This window comes from Anser anser (assembly GCF_964211835.1).
Source record: "Anser anser genome assembly, chromosome: 4".
NCBI lineage: Eukaryota > Metazoa > Chordata > Aves > Anseriformes > Anatidae > Anser > Anser anser.
In genome coordinates this window covers 50,070,678-50,088,745 of record NC_139724.1, presented here as the reverse complement: position 1 = coordinate 50,088,745, position 18,068 = coordinate 50,070,678, and the positions used below count along the sequence as shown (strand labels likewise).

At 37.7% G+C, this 18,068-nt stretch overlaps 1 protein-coding gene across 16 annotated transcripts in view; it reads right to left on the bottom strand.

Annotated features, from left to right (window-relative positions):
• Window positions 1–18,068, bottom strand: part of CLOCK (clock circadian regulator) — a 63,293-nt gene that overhangs the window by 25,502 nt on the left and 19,723 nt on the right. For 15 of the 16 annotated variants that reach the window (XM_083835906.1, XM_083835907.1, XM_083835910.1 and 12 more), the window contains 5 exons: window positions 10,432–10,545; window positions 7,868–7,958; window positions 6,104–6,163; window positions 5,551–5,699; window positions 1,182–1,273 (listed from right to left, as the gene is read on the bottom strand). In XM_083835906.1, coding sequence (XP_083692032.1) covers window positions 1,182–1,273; window positions 5,551–5,699; window positions 6,104–6,163; window positions 7,868–7,914 — 348 coding nt within the window. In that variant the 5' untranslated portion in view covers window positions 7,915–7,958; window positions 10,432–10,545. Of the gene's footprint in view, window positions 1–1,181; window positions 1,274–5,550; window positions 5,700–6,103; window positions 6,164–7,867; window positions 7,959–10,431; window positions 10,546–17,540; window positions 17,560–18,068 lie in introns of those variants that run through there. The other variant, XM_083835905.1, reaches the window with a different exon arrangement.

Below are 18,068 nucleotides of genomic sequence, written 5' to 3'. Positions count from 1 at the left end.
TCTGCCAGCCTGTTACTTTTAATTCTATCATCACTTTAAACATCAGAAAGCTCAGGAAAATGAGCTAGAGGCAAAAGCATGAAGAGGTGGAAAAATGATCATAAGAAAAGAACAAGTCAAAGAGGTGGTGAAATCCATGTATTTCAGTATTTAAAATCCCAATAGCCCCAATCTCCATAAGAGAAACCTGTACCAGGATTTTATTTAAGTTCGAAGACTGTGAGATACAGTTCTGATTGCCTTATCTTCTACTTAGCTCAAACTTAAAATAACATGACAGTCTTTTGGTGGAACATTACCAAACAGAAAAGCATGACAGAACTTCTAAATAGGAAATTTAAAGGTCACGTCTTCAACAAATATTCTTTTATCGCTTTCTTCTAGCTTTAAGTCATTAGTTGCGGATGCCTATTTTGTCAGGGGACTGGAGAAACACCAGAAACAGCTATAAAACATCTCAAAAAGCAGAAACAACTATTTCACTAACTTACTGTAAAAATACATAAACCAACTACAAAGGGTTTGGGGCACATTTTTAAGTACAGAAAACTGAAACTTTAAATGTTTTTAATCTGCACCTCAAAGAACAGGTTTAGCTATGGAATGAAAATCAGTAAGTGCTTGCTCATTTACTTTGTTTTTCATTCAGCTATTATTAGAACTTGTTTTACTGACTTATCCTCATTTTCAAGGAAATGATAGCTTAAACTGAAAGTTTATTTCTAGTAGTAATCTAACTATTTAAGCAATCTTCTTTAGCAAAGTAAAACTCACACACCATTTTTGGGAAGCGAATCAAGTAAATACGTTAAGGTCTTTATCCCTCAGAAGTTACAGTGGATGTGTTAAGCCTTTTTCTAATTAGGACTTCAGTTTACGTGTAACGTTTCATTTGACTAGAACCTTCCTTATGTCGATAGTTTAAAATATCAACTTTACTTTTATGGTAAATATGTTTATTTGTAGACTTGTTCTGTTACGATGTTTTATGTCATTGAAAATGCAGTTAAAAGAACACAATTATTCATTAAACTGTATGCACAGAGAATTCAGCTGTTTACCTTCATGAATACAATTAAAATATGAAAATGAAAAGACACGCCATCAAACTGAAAAACATCATCATGGAATCACTCCCTGTGAGGTAACATTCTACTTCCAAGAAAAGAGAAATAACGTACCTCTAACATTAACTGTGTGAACTCTTCATTACTAAGGAATGTCGGTTTCCAGTCCTGTCGAATCTCACTGGCATCTGATTGTGCAGTAATTTCTACAATCAAACAAATACAGAATATAAGGATTTACCCAACAGTTAAGATCATTAAACGCCCAGTGCCCAACTATCTTGTTCAATTCTGGTCATTCTAACCTTTACACTAAAAATTGTTAGCTCTTTCTCTTCTTCCCACCTTTTTCTGCTGTTTATAAAGACATAAGGTTACATTAAAAAAGGGTAGGTTTGGAACAAAGACTGTTACGAGCCGTATGCCAGACTCCAATCCAGAATCACTAGCAAGTCTGATTTGTACATAGAGACAAATTTGGAAATGAACAGATTCCTGTAACAGAATGGTTGAGGTTGGAAGGGACCTCTGCAGATCATCTGGTCCAACCCCCCTACCAAGATGGGTCACCTAGAGCACGTTGCACAGGACAGCGTCCAGGCGGGTTTTGAGTATCTCCAGAGAAGGAGACTCCACAACCTCTCTTGGCAATGTGTTCCAGTGCTCTGTCACCCTCACAGTAGAGAAGTGCTCCCTCATATTCAGCTGGAACCTCCCGTGTTTCAGTTTGTGCCCGTTGCCTTTTGTCCTGTCACTGGGCACCACTGAAAAGAGTCTGGCCCCATCCTCTTGACACCCTACCTTCATATATTTGTAATATATTGGTAAGATTCCCCCTCAGTCTTCTCTTAAGTCTTCTCTTAAGTAGCACTTAAGAGAAATATATAGATTAACTTTCCATACTAAGTGAGAGAAGCAAAGGCTGCTGAGCAAAAGTAGACCCTGGGTTGTGAAAGCTAATGCTTCTTCTTCAAATGATAACTGGAACAACAAGAAGCAAAACTGCGTAGTACCTCAGTGCTGATGACTAACAAGGGCATTACAGAGGTACTGGTTGTAAAAACAACCTTGAACGAGTAAACGTGAATCAAGCATTTAGATGAATCAGAAGAACAAAAATGTGTCTTTATGGCTTTTGATTTCAAATGGAGAAATCTGCAGGAAGTTCATAAGCTGGTTTGTTAATTCACATGGCTCAAAACCTGGAAATTCACATGACAGAAAACCTGGAATTGACTTAAATATGCAAAAGGCTGGAAAATTTCAGAATTTTGTTTCTCAAACTGGGCAAAATTTCATGAAGAGCCTTATACTCAACTAAGAGAAGAGGGAACAACAGGGAATTATTTATTATATGTTATGCAGGGAACTAATATATTATTATATATATATTATACAGGGAACTGGCAACAAGTGGAAAGCTGCAAGGAGGAATTAAAAAGACTGGAAATAAGAAGGACCTAAATATTCAACGATCAGATTTCACAAAATGCATAACTTCATCAGGCCTTTGCTATTCATTTTGAAATGGTATCATAAAGCAGTAAGAGTGGGCTAGAGAATAAACAAAATCTAAATATAACCCCAAGCCTAAATTTTCCATCTGAATACATATATTGCACACTGAGTGGGAAGTCAAAGGACATGAAAATAAAGCGCACTGCCATCACCGTAGAGGTGAAATCCAAGAAGCTTAATGCATTCAGTCCCCAAAACAGAAAATTGTCATTTTAGAACTGGAAAAGCACAATTCCCTGGCTCATTCTGGTCCATACAACCAACCCAGTGCAGAACTAAAAAAAATCACTTTGGTTTCCACAGTAGACAGAATTTACGCTGAAGAAATGCTGAAGTTTATGCTTTAACAAACTGTTCTGAATGATCCCACCACAACTATGGGCATTCTTTTTAATGTCCCAGAGAGCAGTAAGTATAAGCAGTATAAGCAGTAAGTGTAACACTAGAAAACAGAGTGAAAGCAACATGGAAAAGAACTTTCAATTGGTAATTTCAGAGAAATGCTTTAAAATGTGTTAAAAATGCTTTAAAAATTGTGTTAAAAGATGAATGAGACTGAGGTCACATTACTAAGCCAGGCACCAAACACAGGAGCCCAACCAAACCTGCACACATTCAACTCACTCAGCCCTCAGATTGTGGATCTGAAGCAACTCGGCATTAGTACCGAGCGTCCTCAAAAGAAACTGCCTACTGGGCCAAGAACTGTAGCATTTATCTGTGGGCTGTATGAATATAAATCTACTAGTTGTAATCGTAATAAGCTAAATTTTTCAGTATTTCAGCATTTTCACAATTTTCTTGTTTACCAATTCAAAGCAAGGTGCAGGATTCAAAGCTGTATTGCCAAGTGAGAAGCTCTCAGTAATATAATTTCAGAGCGCTTATCTTGTTGTTTTTTACAATAAGAAACAGAATCCACTCTGGCCAATAAGCAGATAACATAGTTCATTTGGACTTGTTTCTGGTGTACCAAGCTCAGCCAAAGTGGAAATGGTCCAGAAAGAACCAGAAGCAACACAGTTAATCAAAACCTGGTGGCTGAACACAGTAGGATTTTCAACAGTAAAGCAGCTAATCATTGCTCAAAAATTTATTTGCTGCTAGGGTCACTCTATTTTAATGTAACAAACAGATCCAAGAGCCTCAGGAGGCAAAGAGAGCTTCTGACCTTTGCCAAGATTTTGTCCCAAATATTTTAATCTAAAAAAGTGCAGAGCGATGCTGGTATGCACTTGTAAGCAGAGCTTCAGAGACCTTAATATGAAATGTGCAGTCACACAAAGCTACATTCTGTCCCATCAGGTGAAGAACAAAAGCTCCAGGCCTTAAAAAGCATCCATCTCCAGTGTTTTTTTTTTTTTCTTTCCTTTTTTTTCCCTTTTATCCTCAAAACCAGAAACAACCAAGCAAAACCACATAAAAAACAGCAATCAAACAATGAAAATAAGAAAGCCCTTCAAAGACAAAGAGTTACAACTGGTGCTGCTGGCTGACAGCTGTGTTCGTTCTATGCTTTATATTACAGGGAATCACTAATACAAGATAAAGTTGTTTTGAAACAGAACAAACTTTTATGAAGACTTTAGAGCCTACAGAACTTTTACAGGAAAGGAGCTTTCATGCTATTCTATTTGTTATGAGAAAAACTTATCTCATGGAACTAAAACAGCATAATCAGCATTTATTTGGCAAAAAAAATCAACCAACTTATGCATTCTTGCACAAATTATTCCACTTCCTTTTCCATTTTAATTATTATGTTTACCCTTCTAATGGCACTATTCAGTACACATCTGGTGCCACTTGAAACGTGACCATAATACTAATCGAAGAGACATATTCAGGCATGGAAAAATATTTACCATACTGTAACATACCTTAAACTGACAAACATACTGTTGATAATCACTTACCTATTCACACACTTAGCCTTACCTAGGCTAGCTTTATCTATTGTGGTTTTTAACCTAATGGTAGCTTATTTTGTCCTTGCTGCTTTCTAGTTAGTATACATGCTTAGAAATTCCTCAGGGAAATGGGTTAACTGTGAAAGAGCTTGTTTTCTTGAATTTTAATCTTGTTTTTGGCAGTGTGAACCACAGGGTGCCATATTAAGAACAAGTGTAGGAGCAGGATTTTTCATATACAGAAATATCAGCCATAAACAGTGTAGGCTTAGTCAAAGAATTTTTTGGTAACAGAAGTAATCTGTAATGAACTTCAGTAAAACGTATCTCAGTATATCCAACCATCAGCTGATGCAAACAACCAAAACATAGCGAAGATGTTCAAAACAAAAACATAGTGAAGATGTTCACAGATATTCCTAGTTTTCACAGTTATGTTCAAGTTTACAAAACACACACTCGTTGGCTTATGTATCAATGGGTATGCCTTGGAAATCAGAAAGTTCAGCTGAAAGCATTTACAGATTTTCTGTGTGGTATTTTTGTGTGGGGGCTTTTTTTTTTTTTTTCCCAGTGTTCTAGCTAAAAGGCAAAAAAAAAATGCCCATGTTCCAGGTCTGCATTACCACTGCATAGCATGCTCTCTCATTAACAACCTAGCCCAATAAAGCTTGCTGGAGACAACAACATTTACAACCTGCACGTTGCAAAGTAGCTGTATTCTAAAGGTCTCCATCTGAACATAACAAACAACTCGAAGGTTTCTTCAAAAATGCATGCTTCTCTTTATGAAACAGACTTGTCTGACAACTATGGGATAAAAACAAACAAAAAACACACACTGATTTTGCAAAATACCGTCTAAAATACCGTCTAAAACAGTTATACCCCTGCTACCTAAATTATAATCATAACCTTATTCAGGAACCCTTTACATTTTTCTGACAATTTCCTTAAAGGAACTGCAGAATTGTTAATGGTTTTATGTACCAAGTGAATATCATAAACATTTTTAACACCTTGGAAATACTTTTCTTCTCGTTACAATTAATTACCTTTGTGCTTCCGTAAAAAGTCAATGCTCTTCTGCAGTACAGTGGATTTATCCATCTTCCGAGCATTGCCTGGAAGCATGGAACCCAGCTCTTTGATAAGTACATTAAACTGATCTCGACGTTTCTTTTCAGACTTGTTTCTAGACACTCTGAAAAACAAAAGAGAAAACGTTTTACAGCAACTATGACACCTACTTAAAGTAAGATACGTTCTACTGCCAGGTTCCTGATGGGAACAACCCCTTAAGAATCTCTGCTGTGAGAACTGACACAGAGACACCTACTCGAAATCACAGACACCAGTGTGTGAAGAATGGTTTCTTCATTCATGGAGGGGTGCACCTGAACCTTCAGAGAAAAGCTCCCTTAGACAAAAATACAAATAATTGAACCATAGTTACAAATATACAACGTATCTAGAGAATAACAGTAAGAGAATGCTGTTAAATAATGTGGTTGATTACACAAAAATCACATTTTTATTCTGTTTAGGTATCTTCTTGGTTAGTCCAAGTATACGACATTTTTTAGCATAGGTAAGCTAAAAAATTACCTTTTTGCTTTATCTTTGTCATCTTCTTCCACCAGACCATCAAAAATGCTTCCATCATTTCTGAAAGATACAGAAAGAAATAAATGTGAGAGGGTAAAATTTCTCTCTTCTGGAGTGCAAACACAGCAAGGAAGAAAAAAAAAGACCTCAATATTCATCACTCATTCATCTACATCAAGAAACTGAAGAATTGTTTTACTGTGATGTCTCACAAGGGCCATCAGCAATAACCTGAAACCAAGACACCTACAAGTTCTTCTTGTAGGACATTTACTAAAAAGAAAGAAAAAAGACATACATTTCTGACATGACCCATCTTTAGGCTTGTAATGAGAACTCACAACCCTGTGCAAACACTTAATTGAACACTATTTAATTCTATTTTTCCATCTTTTTGATTATTTGCATTACCTTATCCTTTTGAAAACATCAGAGGACAAAAATAATTTGTTACCTCTACTTATTCACAACTTCTATTACAAATATTACAAGAATTTACAGTAAGAAAGTACATTTTACTTAAGTATTGAAGTATCAATAATGGAAGAGGGCTGAGAAATATGCTATACCTCATCCATGCAAGTAGTTTTATAAATATACAATTAACTGGGAACAGTAACACTAATTATTCATTGTATTTGGTTCCTAACCAAGTATCATGTATTTTTTCCTCAACTTGACAATTGCCACTGTACTGCTAAAGAGGTCATAAAATACCAAAATCAGAACACATTTTCCTTTCAAGATACCTCTGCGTACTTCATACAACACCTCTGTTTGATTTCCCTTTAAAAGTCAAGGCAAAACTGTTCTGTTTTCTAAAACTGCTGTTTAATGGACTTTTACATTTTATTTGTCCCATTTCTTCTGCCTGCTTTCAGCCTATTTAGTGCTGTCCTCTCACTGACTGCTTTGTGTCCACCCATTAACATTAGGTTAATTTTTCAACCTAGTATTTCCTTCCCTTGAGGCAAGTAACTGTCCATCTAAAAAGCTTACTTCATCTCTCTGATTTGTAACTGATAAATCATCAACCAATCATACAGTACGGTAAGCAGTGATGTTAGGAAGTAACTATTTTCTGTGTTACTGCATAAACTTTCAGAAGGAATTCATATATTCAAATGGCTGAGGTTTCAGTGAAAATCAACAAACTTCACTAAAAAATGAAAAGTCAGATAAACTTTTTAAAAGGTTTGCTGTACGTTTTTTATTGTTATTTATTCAGAATGGGGTTAACGTTCTGGAAGTTTTATGCAAGTTCCATTTCCTGAAGTCTCAAAACCGGCATATTAAGGACCTAGTATCACCTGAGCTGCTAAGGAAGTCCAGCGCAAGGAATCAAATAGAAACCGTGGCTCAGCTATTACTTTTCCCTTGAAATAGGTTAGCAGGTCACTTTACTGTCATTTGCAGCATCACTAATCGTTTAAGTGTATTTGTTTTCCTTAATCAAATATTGAAGTACTTAAAAAAATAAAAATCAAGTAAACATAAAAAATCAACTCAACTTGCACAGATGCTGTTCCATGTCTGAAAAGTCATACATTTTAAGATTCATCTCAAACAATAAAAACACTATTTCCAATGACTACAACACAATGAATCTAAAAATTATAAAAATAACTGTATCAAGGTAGCAAAAACCTCACTCCTTGTTTTTGCATAAATTACTGTTCTCTATATATTAACTATAATAATACAATTATTAAAGAAAACATTGAACACTAATCCCTCCAAAACTCTCAGTGTTTCTTAACATACCTGTCCGCAATGGAGCTCATTTTATGGGTGCTTATGGTAAAAAACATAACATATCACACTTTAGTCTTGTGGTAGACATTTGTACGTTTGCCTGTAAGAGAGGAAAAAAAATCAAAACGTGACTCTGGAGGAACAAATGTGTATTTCAGTAGAGCATACTGAAGTTTTTATTTGCTCTATAAACTGCTTTTAATCTTCCTCTCTATTCCAGCCATCTGCTCTGCACTCCCACCTCCTTTAATATAGCCTACATTACCTTTATAACCTGGACTTTAATATTTTATTTTACATGACAGAGTTTAAGAGAACATTGTTTTCTTAAATGCTACAATGAACAAATTTGGACTAAGCCAATAGAACCCTTTTTCTGACTAAATTCAGATATAGCTTTTTATTGTTATTTTAGCCATTTTATCTAAAAGACTTACATGATTTTGAAGGCTGAACAGATGTAAAATAACCTCCTAGGTAGTAACACATTCCATTTGGAAATTGTGCAAACAGAAAGCATTTGGGAAATAGTATTTTACAGCTGTTATTTATTTCTTACTATAATTTCTTTTTAAGCAGATTTTTATATTAGACACGTGAAATTACAATATGATACTTATTAGAAAGTGATCTTTATACTGAGATAAAGTCATAGATAACCTGGCCATTTCTTAAAGCAGTCTTTTATTCATTACGAAGCTTCAGTAAGAGGCTTTTGCTTGCTTTTTTTTTTTAAAGTGCATATATTATTTTGAACAAAGAATGTGAATTAAACATTAACAATGAGAGAATGGATTTAAAATTAAAATAAGGATTTAATTCAATAAGTACCTATTCCTAGATACCCCAAAATTATAAATATAAAATTGCACAGATATATCAAAGACTGAAAGCCAAAGATAAAACAATTCAATTAAGCCTCTCCCTTTGATATAAAAAGTCAGGGAGCAGCAGGACTGGAACACTGTCAGCCATTAAGGAACAACTGTGTGCAGCGAAAAGTTTTATGTAAGAGCTCAATTTGCAGATCTTCAGGAGTTTTTAATATGCTATAAACTTAACAGTATAAAGGTATTACATTTATTTCAAACAAGCTGGTTTTAGTCACTTCAGTGACTCATAGTTTCTGATAAGGAAGGATTAGTTTGTTTCTGGAAGTGCCAAATCCAGCGGAACTTGCAGTGGTAATACCACAAGAAATATGGCAGCTGCTACTCCAAGGTCCAGACAGCCTGCAAAATGTTCCAGGAAAATCTTATCCCAGTTTTTGAATAGATAGGGAAACTGAGGAAGAAAGCTTATGGTCCAACCAAATTGCTTCATGGTCTACAACAGCCACATATTAAGAATGTTTCATGCACAAAATTAGCCCTTTATTTTTTTTTTGTCCACAAAGCTTCAGAACTGAGTGACGCAGGGAAGTAAATGGGAAAGCTGGGCTGTAGCACAATCTCTTTCAAGGTGCATCACAGGGTGTGCGTGCTATTTTGCCCCAGAGTCCCATGAGCCCTCTTGAGCCCCCTTACCTGCTTCTTCAACTAATAAGGCCCAGCTTTGTCTTGCCTTTATTCTCCAGAGACACTGGAAGTAAACCATTCCTTCACTCCAATACTTCAACATAACAATTGTACTGGCCATTCCCACAAATTAAATTCCCCAGATTAGTTGGCCATGGTTTATAAAGTCACGAAGTTGTACCATTTGAAAAACAGCCAGAAATAGCAGGATAAAAATAAATTATGGAGAATTGTTTGTTCAAATTCTTGTCAAAAGCAATCAACAGAGAGGTTAGGTTGCTCAGCAGTAAAAGGAAACTATCATTACTGGCAGAGAATTAAGTTTAGAATCAAAAAGCCAATTAGAACCTTGTTTTTATAAAGCTTGTAAAATGTACACTAATACAGATACGCACTAACTACATTTTCAGCTCTGCGTTAAGTTTTCAACAAATTTGGGAACTGACATTATAGGGATCAAGAATAACATTAAATTCCATATGCTAAATGATATACAGTTCCACTAATATGCAAAAGAAAAATCTGTGTGTAACTAAACACAAAAAAAACTTTTATCTTTGACATACCTGACGTATTCATTATGCAGAATCAGAATTTAAGAATCAATATTCTCCACTTTAACAAAGCACTCAATTTCTAGAATTCAACAATATCATTCACTTGTTACTGTATACAGATCCTACGTCAGAACTGGTGACCCAGATAGATTTGGTACCCAAGACAGTTGAAAGAACTGATAGACTATACGAAATGCACCTGTAGTGCATTTTTTTCTCTCTTTTCAAGGTCTGATCATTCCCTCTTTGCATCCAAAGTTGCAAGAGGCTAAATATCCTCAGTGGTTATACATGTCAGTGGATAAGACTGCAGAGATAAATCCAGTGAAATCAGGCAACTTTAATGCAAACAGTACAGAAACCAAGGACTATGTCTAAGAATCAAATTCAGTCATTTTCTGCAGAATAAAAGACACTACTTTACCATTGCTATTCAGCCCTTCAGTGTTGATGACAGAAAGCCATAGGAACTTTATTAATTACAAGAATACAATTTTACCTTTTACACTTTGAGACTTGTAAATAGAAGTTTCAGGGGTGAAACACTGTTTCTTCTGAAGAATTATGTGGAGTTAAATGTATCCTCTTCTGCAGAAAAGCATTAAATTATGAACTGTAAAAAAAAAAAAAGGAGGATTTAAAATTGGTAGATTTTATACTTTTTTTTTAAATAAAAGAAAAATAATAGTTCCAACATGAGTAATTTATAAATGCGATATTCTGCCAACTAAAAATACCTCAATTGTTTTGCTATCAGAATTCACCTTGCCTTAAAGCTCTTTTCCTTGTTAAGCAGTACATTCTGAAACAGTTTCAACTCTGCTTCAAGAAGCTGTCATTTTATGCCAATCTTTAATCTTTATGTCATTTTTACTTTTAAATATGGTATCAACAACACCATCTACATCTTCACTTCCACATGGCACCCTCAAAGAATTTCTATATGCCATTATTTAAACATCCTTTTTGCTGAAACTCTTACTTGGGCTTCCACTGGCTTTCTCAGTGATGTCTTCTCGTCTCCAAACTTGCTACTCTCAGGACTCCAGAATGTGCAGAATGCTGCTGGTGACTAGCAAAGTTGCCCAGCTGCATTATTGCTACTGCCTCAGACACAGCCATTAACCCCTTCTTTCAAAATCCAGTTCAAAAATCCTTTCAAAAATTTATTCCAAACTTACGTCACAAATGCAGTATTCCCATAAAAAACCCACCACCAGTTTAAATAATCACTCACTTCTGACTTCTTTATATGATTACTTTTCAATTAAATCTATTTTTATACACTTCTTCCCTTGAGCCATGCTACGTTCTACATTTCTAAGTCACCTGAAATCAGCTTTTTCTCCCATCATTATCTCATTTCTCTGTGCTTATATATTCGCTATACAATATATTCGTAACATTTTCTATAAATGTTATTATAAAATGAATTAAATTTTCAAAAGAAGGTGGGTTCTAAAACTAAACGTACACTACTCTTAAATTCATTAATGCTACTGAAAACATTATATCTAATTTTTATCTCTCTTTTTTAAAAAGTATTTGATTACAAAAATAAAATTTCTCCTTCCCCTGCACCTAACAGAGGCTCTTAAGTGGTTAAAATAGAGATGTAAATATTAACATAGGAAGTTAAAGCACAGCAGACCAATCTGCCAAAAAGAGAAAAACAATTACAGCATGATTCAATGAAGCCACTCGCTCTTTTCTGGCCAAATAACCTGCTGGCCCATTGACCTACTTTTTCAGGTGCTCGCAGACTCCTCTCCTCTTCTGTTTTGTTCCATTTGACAAGTGCAAACATTAACAGTGACAAAGAGTCCCAGGAAGGCTAGGTTACAGAGACTGCAACATGAAACCTATGTTTTTAAACTGCCTTGAGTTGAAGAACTCTGCCAACTCTCACCCAGCTCCTAACAGAGCTCTAATGAGGAAAATTTTAAATCTCATCTCTGCAGTCTGTAGAGGTGTATTTTTAAAAAAATCTCAATTAAACACTTAAGATAAAACACCACAGACCTTAGGCACAGAACTGTATTTGTTAATGTCTAAAGCAGAATGAAAAAAGAGGAAGTTTTTAAGGATATTTCAAAAAGGGATTTCAAGATGAGGAGGAAAAGAATATGTTTATGTTATAAAAGAACATAGGCAAGCTTAAACCAGACCAAAAGGAAAGCTAATCACAGTGGAAAAGGTTTTGTAACCAAAACCGCATAGATCTCTAACTCAGCCGAAATGGCATGCATGTGAGAGCTAGCAGAAAGGTCTAGACGCCTACACAACAGCACTGGGAGCCACAAGTGTTCAAAGGTCACAAGTCTGTCTCCACAAATCATGAAGGTTTTTTTTAACATAATGAATTATTTGCATTTGTTTCTATCTCTTGTACACATTCAGCGCAAGTTTTCAAACTTTTCTGCAATCACAAAGGCTAGAAACTTACTATTTTTAAGAAAGCTAAGTTCCTCAATCAAAAGCTTCAGCTGCTGCCATGGATATACAAATTATTAATACACAACACTGCTCAATCTGCAGCAAAATCACAAAAGCTAGCAATGCTGCAACCTCTGGGCTATGCTGACTTATCACTCACAGAGAAGCACGGAGTTATTGGGTGGCCAGTTATTTCATGGCCAAAGAAACACGGCTCTGAGTAAGTCCTAGGGTAAAAAGCCACAATCCAACCTCAGGTAACAGTGAAAAGTTTGCATCACCTGATAAAATGTTCTGTGTTACAGACAGAAGGAGTTTCAGCAACTGCAGTCCAATTTTGTCATCAAGGCTGGTTGGTTTGCACACTGACAATATTAAATCTCAGAAAAAAGTTTAAAGATTGGACAAAATGTGAAATTACACTGCAGCCTTGCTCATGACAAATTTTGCCAGGAGCAGAATGGAAAATAGATGAGACAACAGCCAGTGCATTGCTTCTACTTAATTTTCTGTATAGTCAGTGACAGAAGCCTTGATGTCTCCAGGACTTCATTTTCACAGTAACTTAGCTAAATATTTTTGAGAAATAATCAATATTGTCCTTATATCGCAACAAGTTTTTTATATAAATGTCTTGATTTTTATATGTAATGTTTTCATGACTTTACAGATTGCAGCCCTCAGACAGAATTAATGCAAATTAATTAGGAAAAATATAGGAAACAATTCAGTTTTCCAACAATGCACTGTCTGCAAGCTGAAGCTGATTAACATCCTTAATACAACCTGATCTCTGTGCCATAATCCTATTTTGCCAGGGGAACGAACTAGTGATTATAATCACCGCGGATTAACTTTAGAGATCTTGTTTAAAGAATCAAAATCACAGGACAGCGGTCAGCACCTCCACAGCACCCGATGCCCCAGAACAGCAAAGTACTCTCAAGTAACACACCACAGACGCAAGCCAAGGAGCAGGAGGACCACAGCGAGTCAGTACCTTCCTCCCAACACTAGCATATCACCAAGAACCTAGTCATTAAACTGATTCTGAAGATAGTTATAAACCTTCTTGATACTCCTTTCCAGGAGCAAAGGAATATTTACTTCTGTTCGTTTGCACTACAGACTTCCTGGTTTTACTCTAGTGAAACATCCTACCACAGGGGGCAAGCAGAGATCTGTGCCTCATGCCCAGAATAACGCATCGCTATCACTAGTGCTTTGCACTTTGTTCTTTTCTTCTTGTTTTTCCCTCCAGCGCAACCAGTTTTCTCTTTAGCCTTTTCTTTTTTTGGGTAAATAGGTAGAGAGGAAAAGCGGAAGAATTTGCTTTGTATTCCTCTGTAGTAAGCATGGACTTCAGGAGAGAGCAGGAGAGCTTTAGACAGGTAAAGCACAACTTGCTCTCTAATCTGATAATTTTTGGCCTAACTGAACCAGTTAGAATGTTTTGAGATAGTTCTTCTTTGCTTGCAATGGTATACACACCAACAGAAAGCAAATCAGGAGAACATGAACAGCACTATTTAACATCTTTGTCAGTGACATGGACAGTGGGATTGAGTGCACCCTCAGCAATTTTGCCGATGACACCAAGCTGTGTGGTGCAGTTGACACGCAGGAGGGAAGGGATGCCATCCAGAGGGACCTGGACAGGCTGGAGAGGTGGGTTTGTGTGAACCTCATGAGGTTCAACAAGGCCAAGTGCATCTGGGCTGGGGCAATCCCAAGCACAAATACAGGCTGGGAAGAGAATGGATTGAGAGCAGTCCTGAGGAGAAAGACTTGGTGGTGTTCACTGATGAGAAGCTCAACATGAGCTGGCAATGTGTGCTTGCAGCCCAGAAAGCCTGCCCTACCCTGGGCTGCATCAGAAGGAGCATGGCCAGCAGGTCAGGGGAAGGGATTATCTCCTTCTTCTGCGCTCTCACGAGACCCCACCTGGAGCACTGTGTTCAGATCTGGGGCCCTCAGCACAAGAAGGACATGAACATATTACAATGAGTCCAGGGGAAGGCCACAAAAACTATCAGAGGGCTGGAGCACCTCTCCTATGCTCAGACAGGCTGAGGGAGCTGGGGTTGTTCAGCCTGGAGAAGAGAAGGCTCCGGGGAGACCTTATAGCAGCCTGCCAGTTCATAAAGGGGGCTACAGGACAGCTGAGGGGGACTCTTTGTCACGAAGCATAGTGATACAAGGAAGGGATGGCTTTAAACCGAAAGAGGGTAAATTTAGATTAGATCTTAAGAAGAAATTCTTCACTCCGAGGGTGGTGAGGCACTGGCACAGGTTGCCCAGAGAAGCTGTGGGTGCCCCGTTCCTGGCAGCATTCAAGGCCAGGCTGGATGGGGCTTTGGGCGACCTGGGCTGGTGGGAGGTGTCCCTGCCTATGGCAGGGGGTTGGAACTGGCTGGGCTTTAAGGTCACTTCCAACCCAAACCATTTCGTGATTACATGATTCTGACTGATTGATCCTCTCTTCTTCTCATTAATCAAAATTTGTTAAAAGGTTACGATCTAAAACTGATGCATGTCTCTCATTTTCTACCTCAAAATAACGTAAGTAAAGCAAAGTGAAGATAGGGCTGAAAGGCATTTCAAGAAATGCTGTCCAAACTTTGCAGCTGAAAACATTATTCTAACAGCTGGGAACAGTCATATATCCATCTACCATGTTAAACAATCCAGCTGTACTGTTGGTCTGTACTTGTGCAGAAGAGCTGAAGCATCCCAGAAACATCCTTTCTTGTAGATAAACATGCTTTAGCAGCAGACATGTATCTCTACCTGCTCCACAGCAAACCAGAGCAGGAGAGGGCTGCTTCCACTACAGACATCCACACAATTTCCTTTCAGCTGGCCTTTCAATAATGCAACCTGTGAGAGGACAAGGAATAGCCTGCTGTGGCAGAGCAGCTTGCTTAGGTCCATTACTTTTGCAGAAGACATGTACACGTGTGTGTGCAATATAACAAAGAAAGAGCAGTAGGATAGCTGACTGGTGGTGTCGGTTGCCACTATTAGAGTAATTCACCCTATCTTAAGTCTGTTCCTGTGAGACTTTCAGGAGAGAGGACAGCTCCAAGCAGGCATGAACTGCCTGGCAGGTCTATTGTGGCAGTGGTCAGAGGTATCACAGTTGGTCCAGTTATGATGGCACTTGGATGAGCGCATGCTGTTTGCCCATAGACCTATCTGTACATAGCCCCCACAAACAGCAACAGTTGGAAGAGCCTACAAATCACCATGAGTGGGAGACAACAACGTAGCATACACAGAAGTAAAATGAGGTTTAACTTCTTAGATAGGGTTTGTCACATCAGATTAAGAAGTCTGTTTAAAAGTCACTCTAAGTACCATCCTCACAGAAACATGGATGATAAAGATTAGAGGAAAAAGCAATTCTCTTCTGCATTCTTCACACACTAGCCTGTCCTGCTACTGGGAGAACACTTTGCTCTCTAACTTGGGCCTGAATACAGTTTGCAACCCCCATCTCTCCAGCTCATGGTTAGAGGAAATACCCATCTACCATTTCTCTGTTCAGACGATTTGGGCAGATCTCTGCCTGACCACCTGTTCTGGGGACACCCTTCCACCTCTCCCCTCTGGAGTCTGCCTCTCCTTCCCCGTCCTCACCATGGAGATTGGCATGCAGCTCCTTGCCCTGTAAGGAGTTTTGTGCTCCAGGCCAGCTCTTTGACACAGTGCGGCTCTCTAATCTCGGTTCAGACTCTGACTCATCGATTTGACTTCCCAGCCTGTCCTTAGACCTGACTCCTTGTCACGAACTTGCCTGACAATCTGGGCTCTTGCCTGAACCTGGTTACCCGCCCCAACGAGCAGCCTGCCCTTTCAGCTCCCTGCAGCGGCTGGGGAAGAGCTCAGCAAGTTGCCAGGCTTCGGACAAAAGTGGTCATTGACAGGGGGTAACGAAGGCCTCTTCTGGCGCTTGAGCACTTCTCAGTCTTTTTCCATCTCTTCCCAGACTGCCTATATTATCTTTGCCCTCTAGGATCTGAATTAACCAAATTAACTACAACTGGAGTTTCAGTGTGTGCCCATTGCCTCTTGTCCCGGCCTTAAGCACCTGGCTATCGGGTCAATATTCTTCCATACTCTCATGTAAAATATTTTTCTCAGTGCTTTGTATTCACAGATCATTACTGGAGATTCCTTCACTTAATAACAAAGCCATGCAAGCGTGACAGAAATAATGCTTGTAAATCCTGTGCAACTAGTCCGTACAAGAGGAAGACTGCAGGTACATGTTACGATTCCACTTGCACCAGTTTTTGTTTATAAGGCTCCTCCCTGCTTCTTGTCACTCTTCCTGGACTTTTAGGGGGGGTTGCACCCCTTCAGCTCTGGCCACAGTGAAGCAGATTTGTGAGATGATGTGCTTAAAAAAACCCACATACCACACTCACAGTTTTAAATACAACCTTTATTGTTATGTTCTTATTAAAAACTGTGGCTTCCTGTACCTTTGAAAATTGGCACAGCTGCGGAACAGTACAAAGGGCAGCAAGAACCTCTTAACTAAGTCTGCCACTGCTGGGTCTCTAACAAGGAACCACGGGTTAAGTCTTGAGAGTAGACACCATGTTTGCACATTGAAAATACAACCCAGCTCATAATCAACACTGTCTGAAAATACAACTAATGCCTCCTTCAACAGTACTTAACAAAAAACAGTACTTCACAGCACAGGTTTTCATCAAGAGAAGCTAATCTGTTTATTAGAATTCAAAACCGAAAATCGTCATGCCCCTGAAAAACTGTTTACTTTAATGGGATTCTGGGCAGAAACAGCCTGCAAACAGTCAGCTCAAGAACAGATTCCAAATTTGTGTTCACTGTGCAGAGGAGTAAGTGCTCTAGATTGTACAAAAATCTTGACATTCTGCTATTCATGCTCACATGAGGGAACTAAACTTGGTATATTTTACAATGAACAAAAAATCCCACGTTCCTTCCTCCATTCTCTTAAATAAAACAGAATTTATGTAATTGACATGGTTTATTCTTTTATTTTTTCTTCCCATAAGTTCAAAGGAGTAAAAATACCTCACACGTGCTCAAAAGCTGAAATCCCTACTGAATATCGTTAATTACCCCATAAAACTATGTGCTAAGTACAAAATATTTTATACAGAATAAAATTACCTGACAAAAAAATTATTTTCACTTGCTGATTTCTCAAAATTAGCTGAAATTTAAAGAAAAAAACTTTAAAATACAGTACCAAGTTGTCTATCCCCAAGTCAGCACTTTGAGATGTTTCATCCAATTACAAGTGTACATAATTATGACACATTAGAAATTTTAGACGTTTCATTTAGGTTGAACACATTCAGGTGCTAGTGTAAACAATGTCTAAAATGGTTTGTCACATTTCCCTTAGAGGAGAAATAATACTACTAGCAAATCTAACCAAAGAAAAAAAATTTAAACTCTTCATTACTACACTAAGAAATGGGACAGATCAAAAGCTAAACGTTATTTTTTCTCAACCCCAGTAACAGGAAAAATTGTCTAGATATAGAAAATAAACTACTTTTTGCAAACTCTCCTGGCAAAAATCTGTTACCAAATTCAACAGCTGTAATTATTACATATCAAAGAAAGATAATGTAAATTAAATTCTTCTATTCCATAAAACATTTCTGCTCTGTTTTGATAGAAACCCATGTT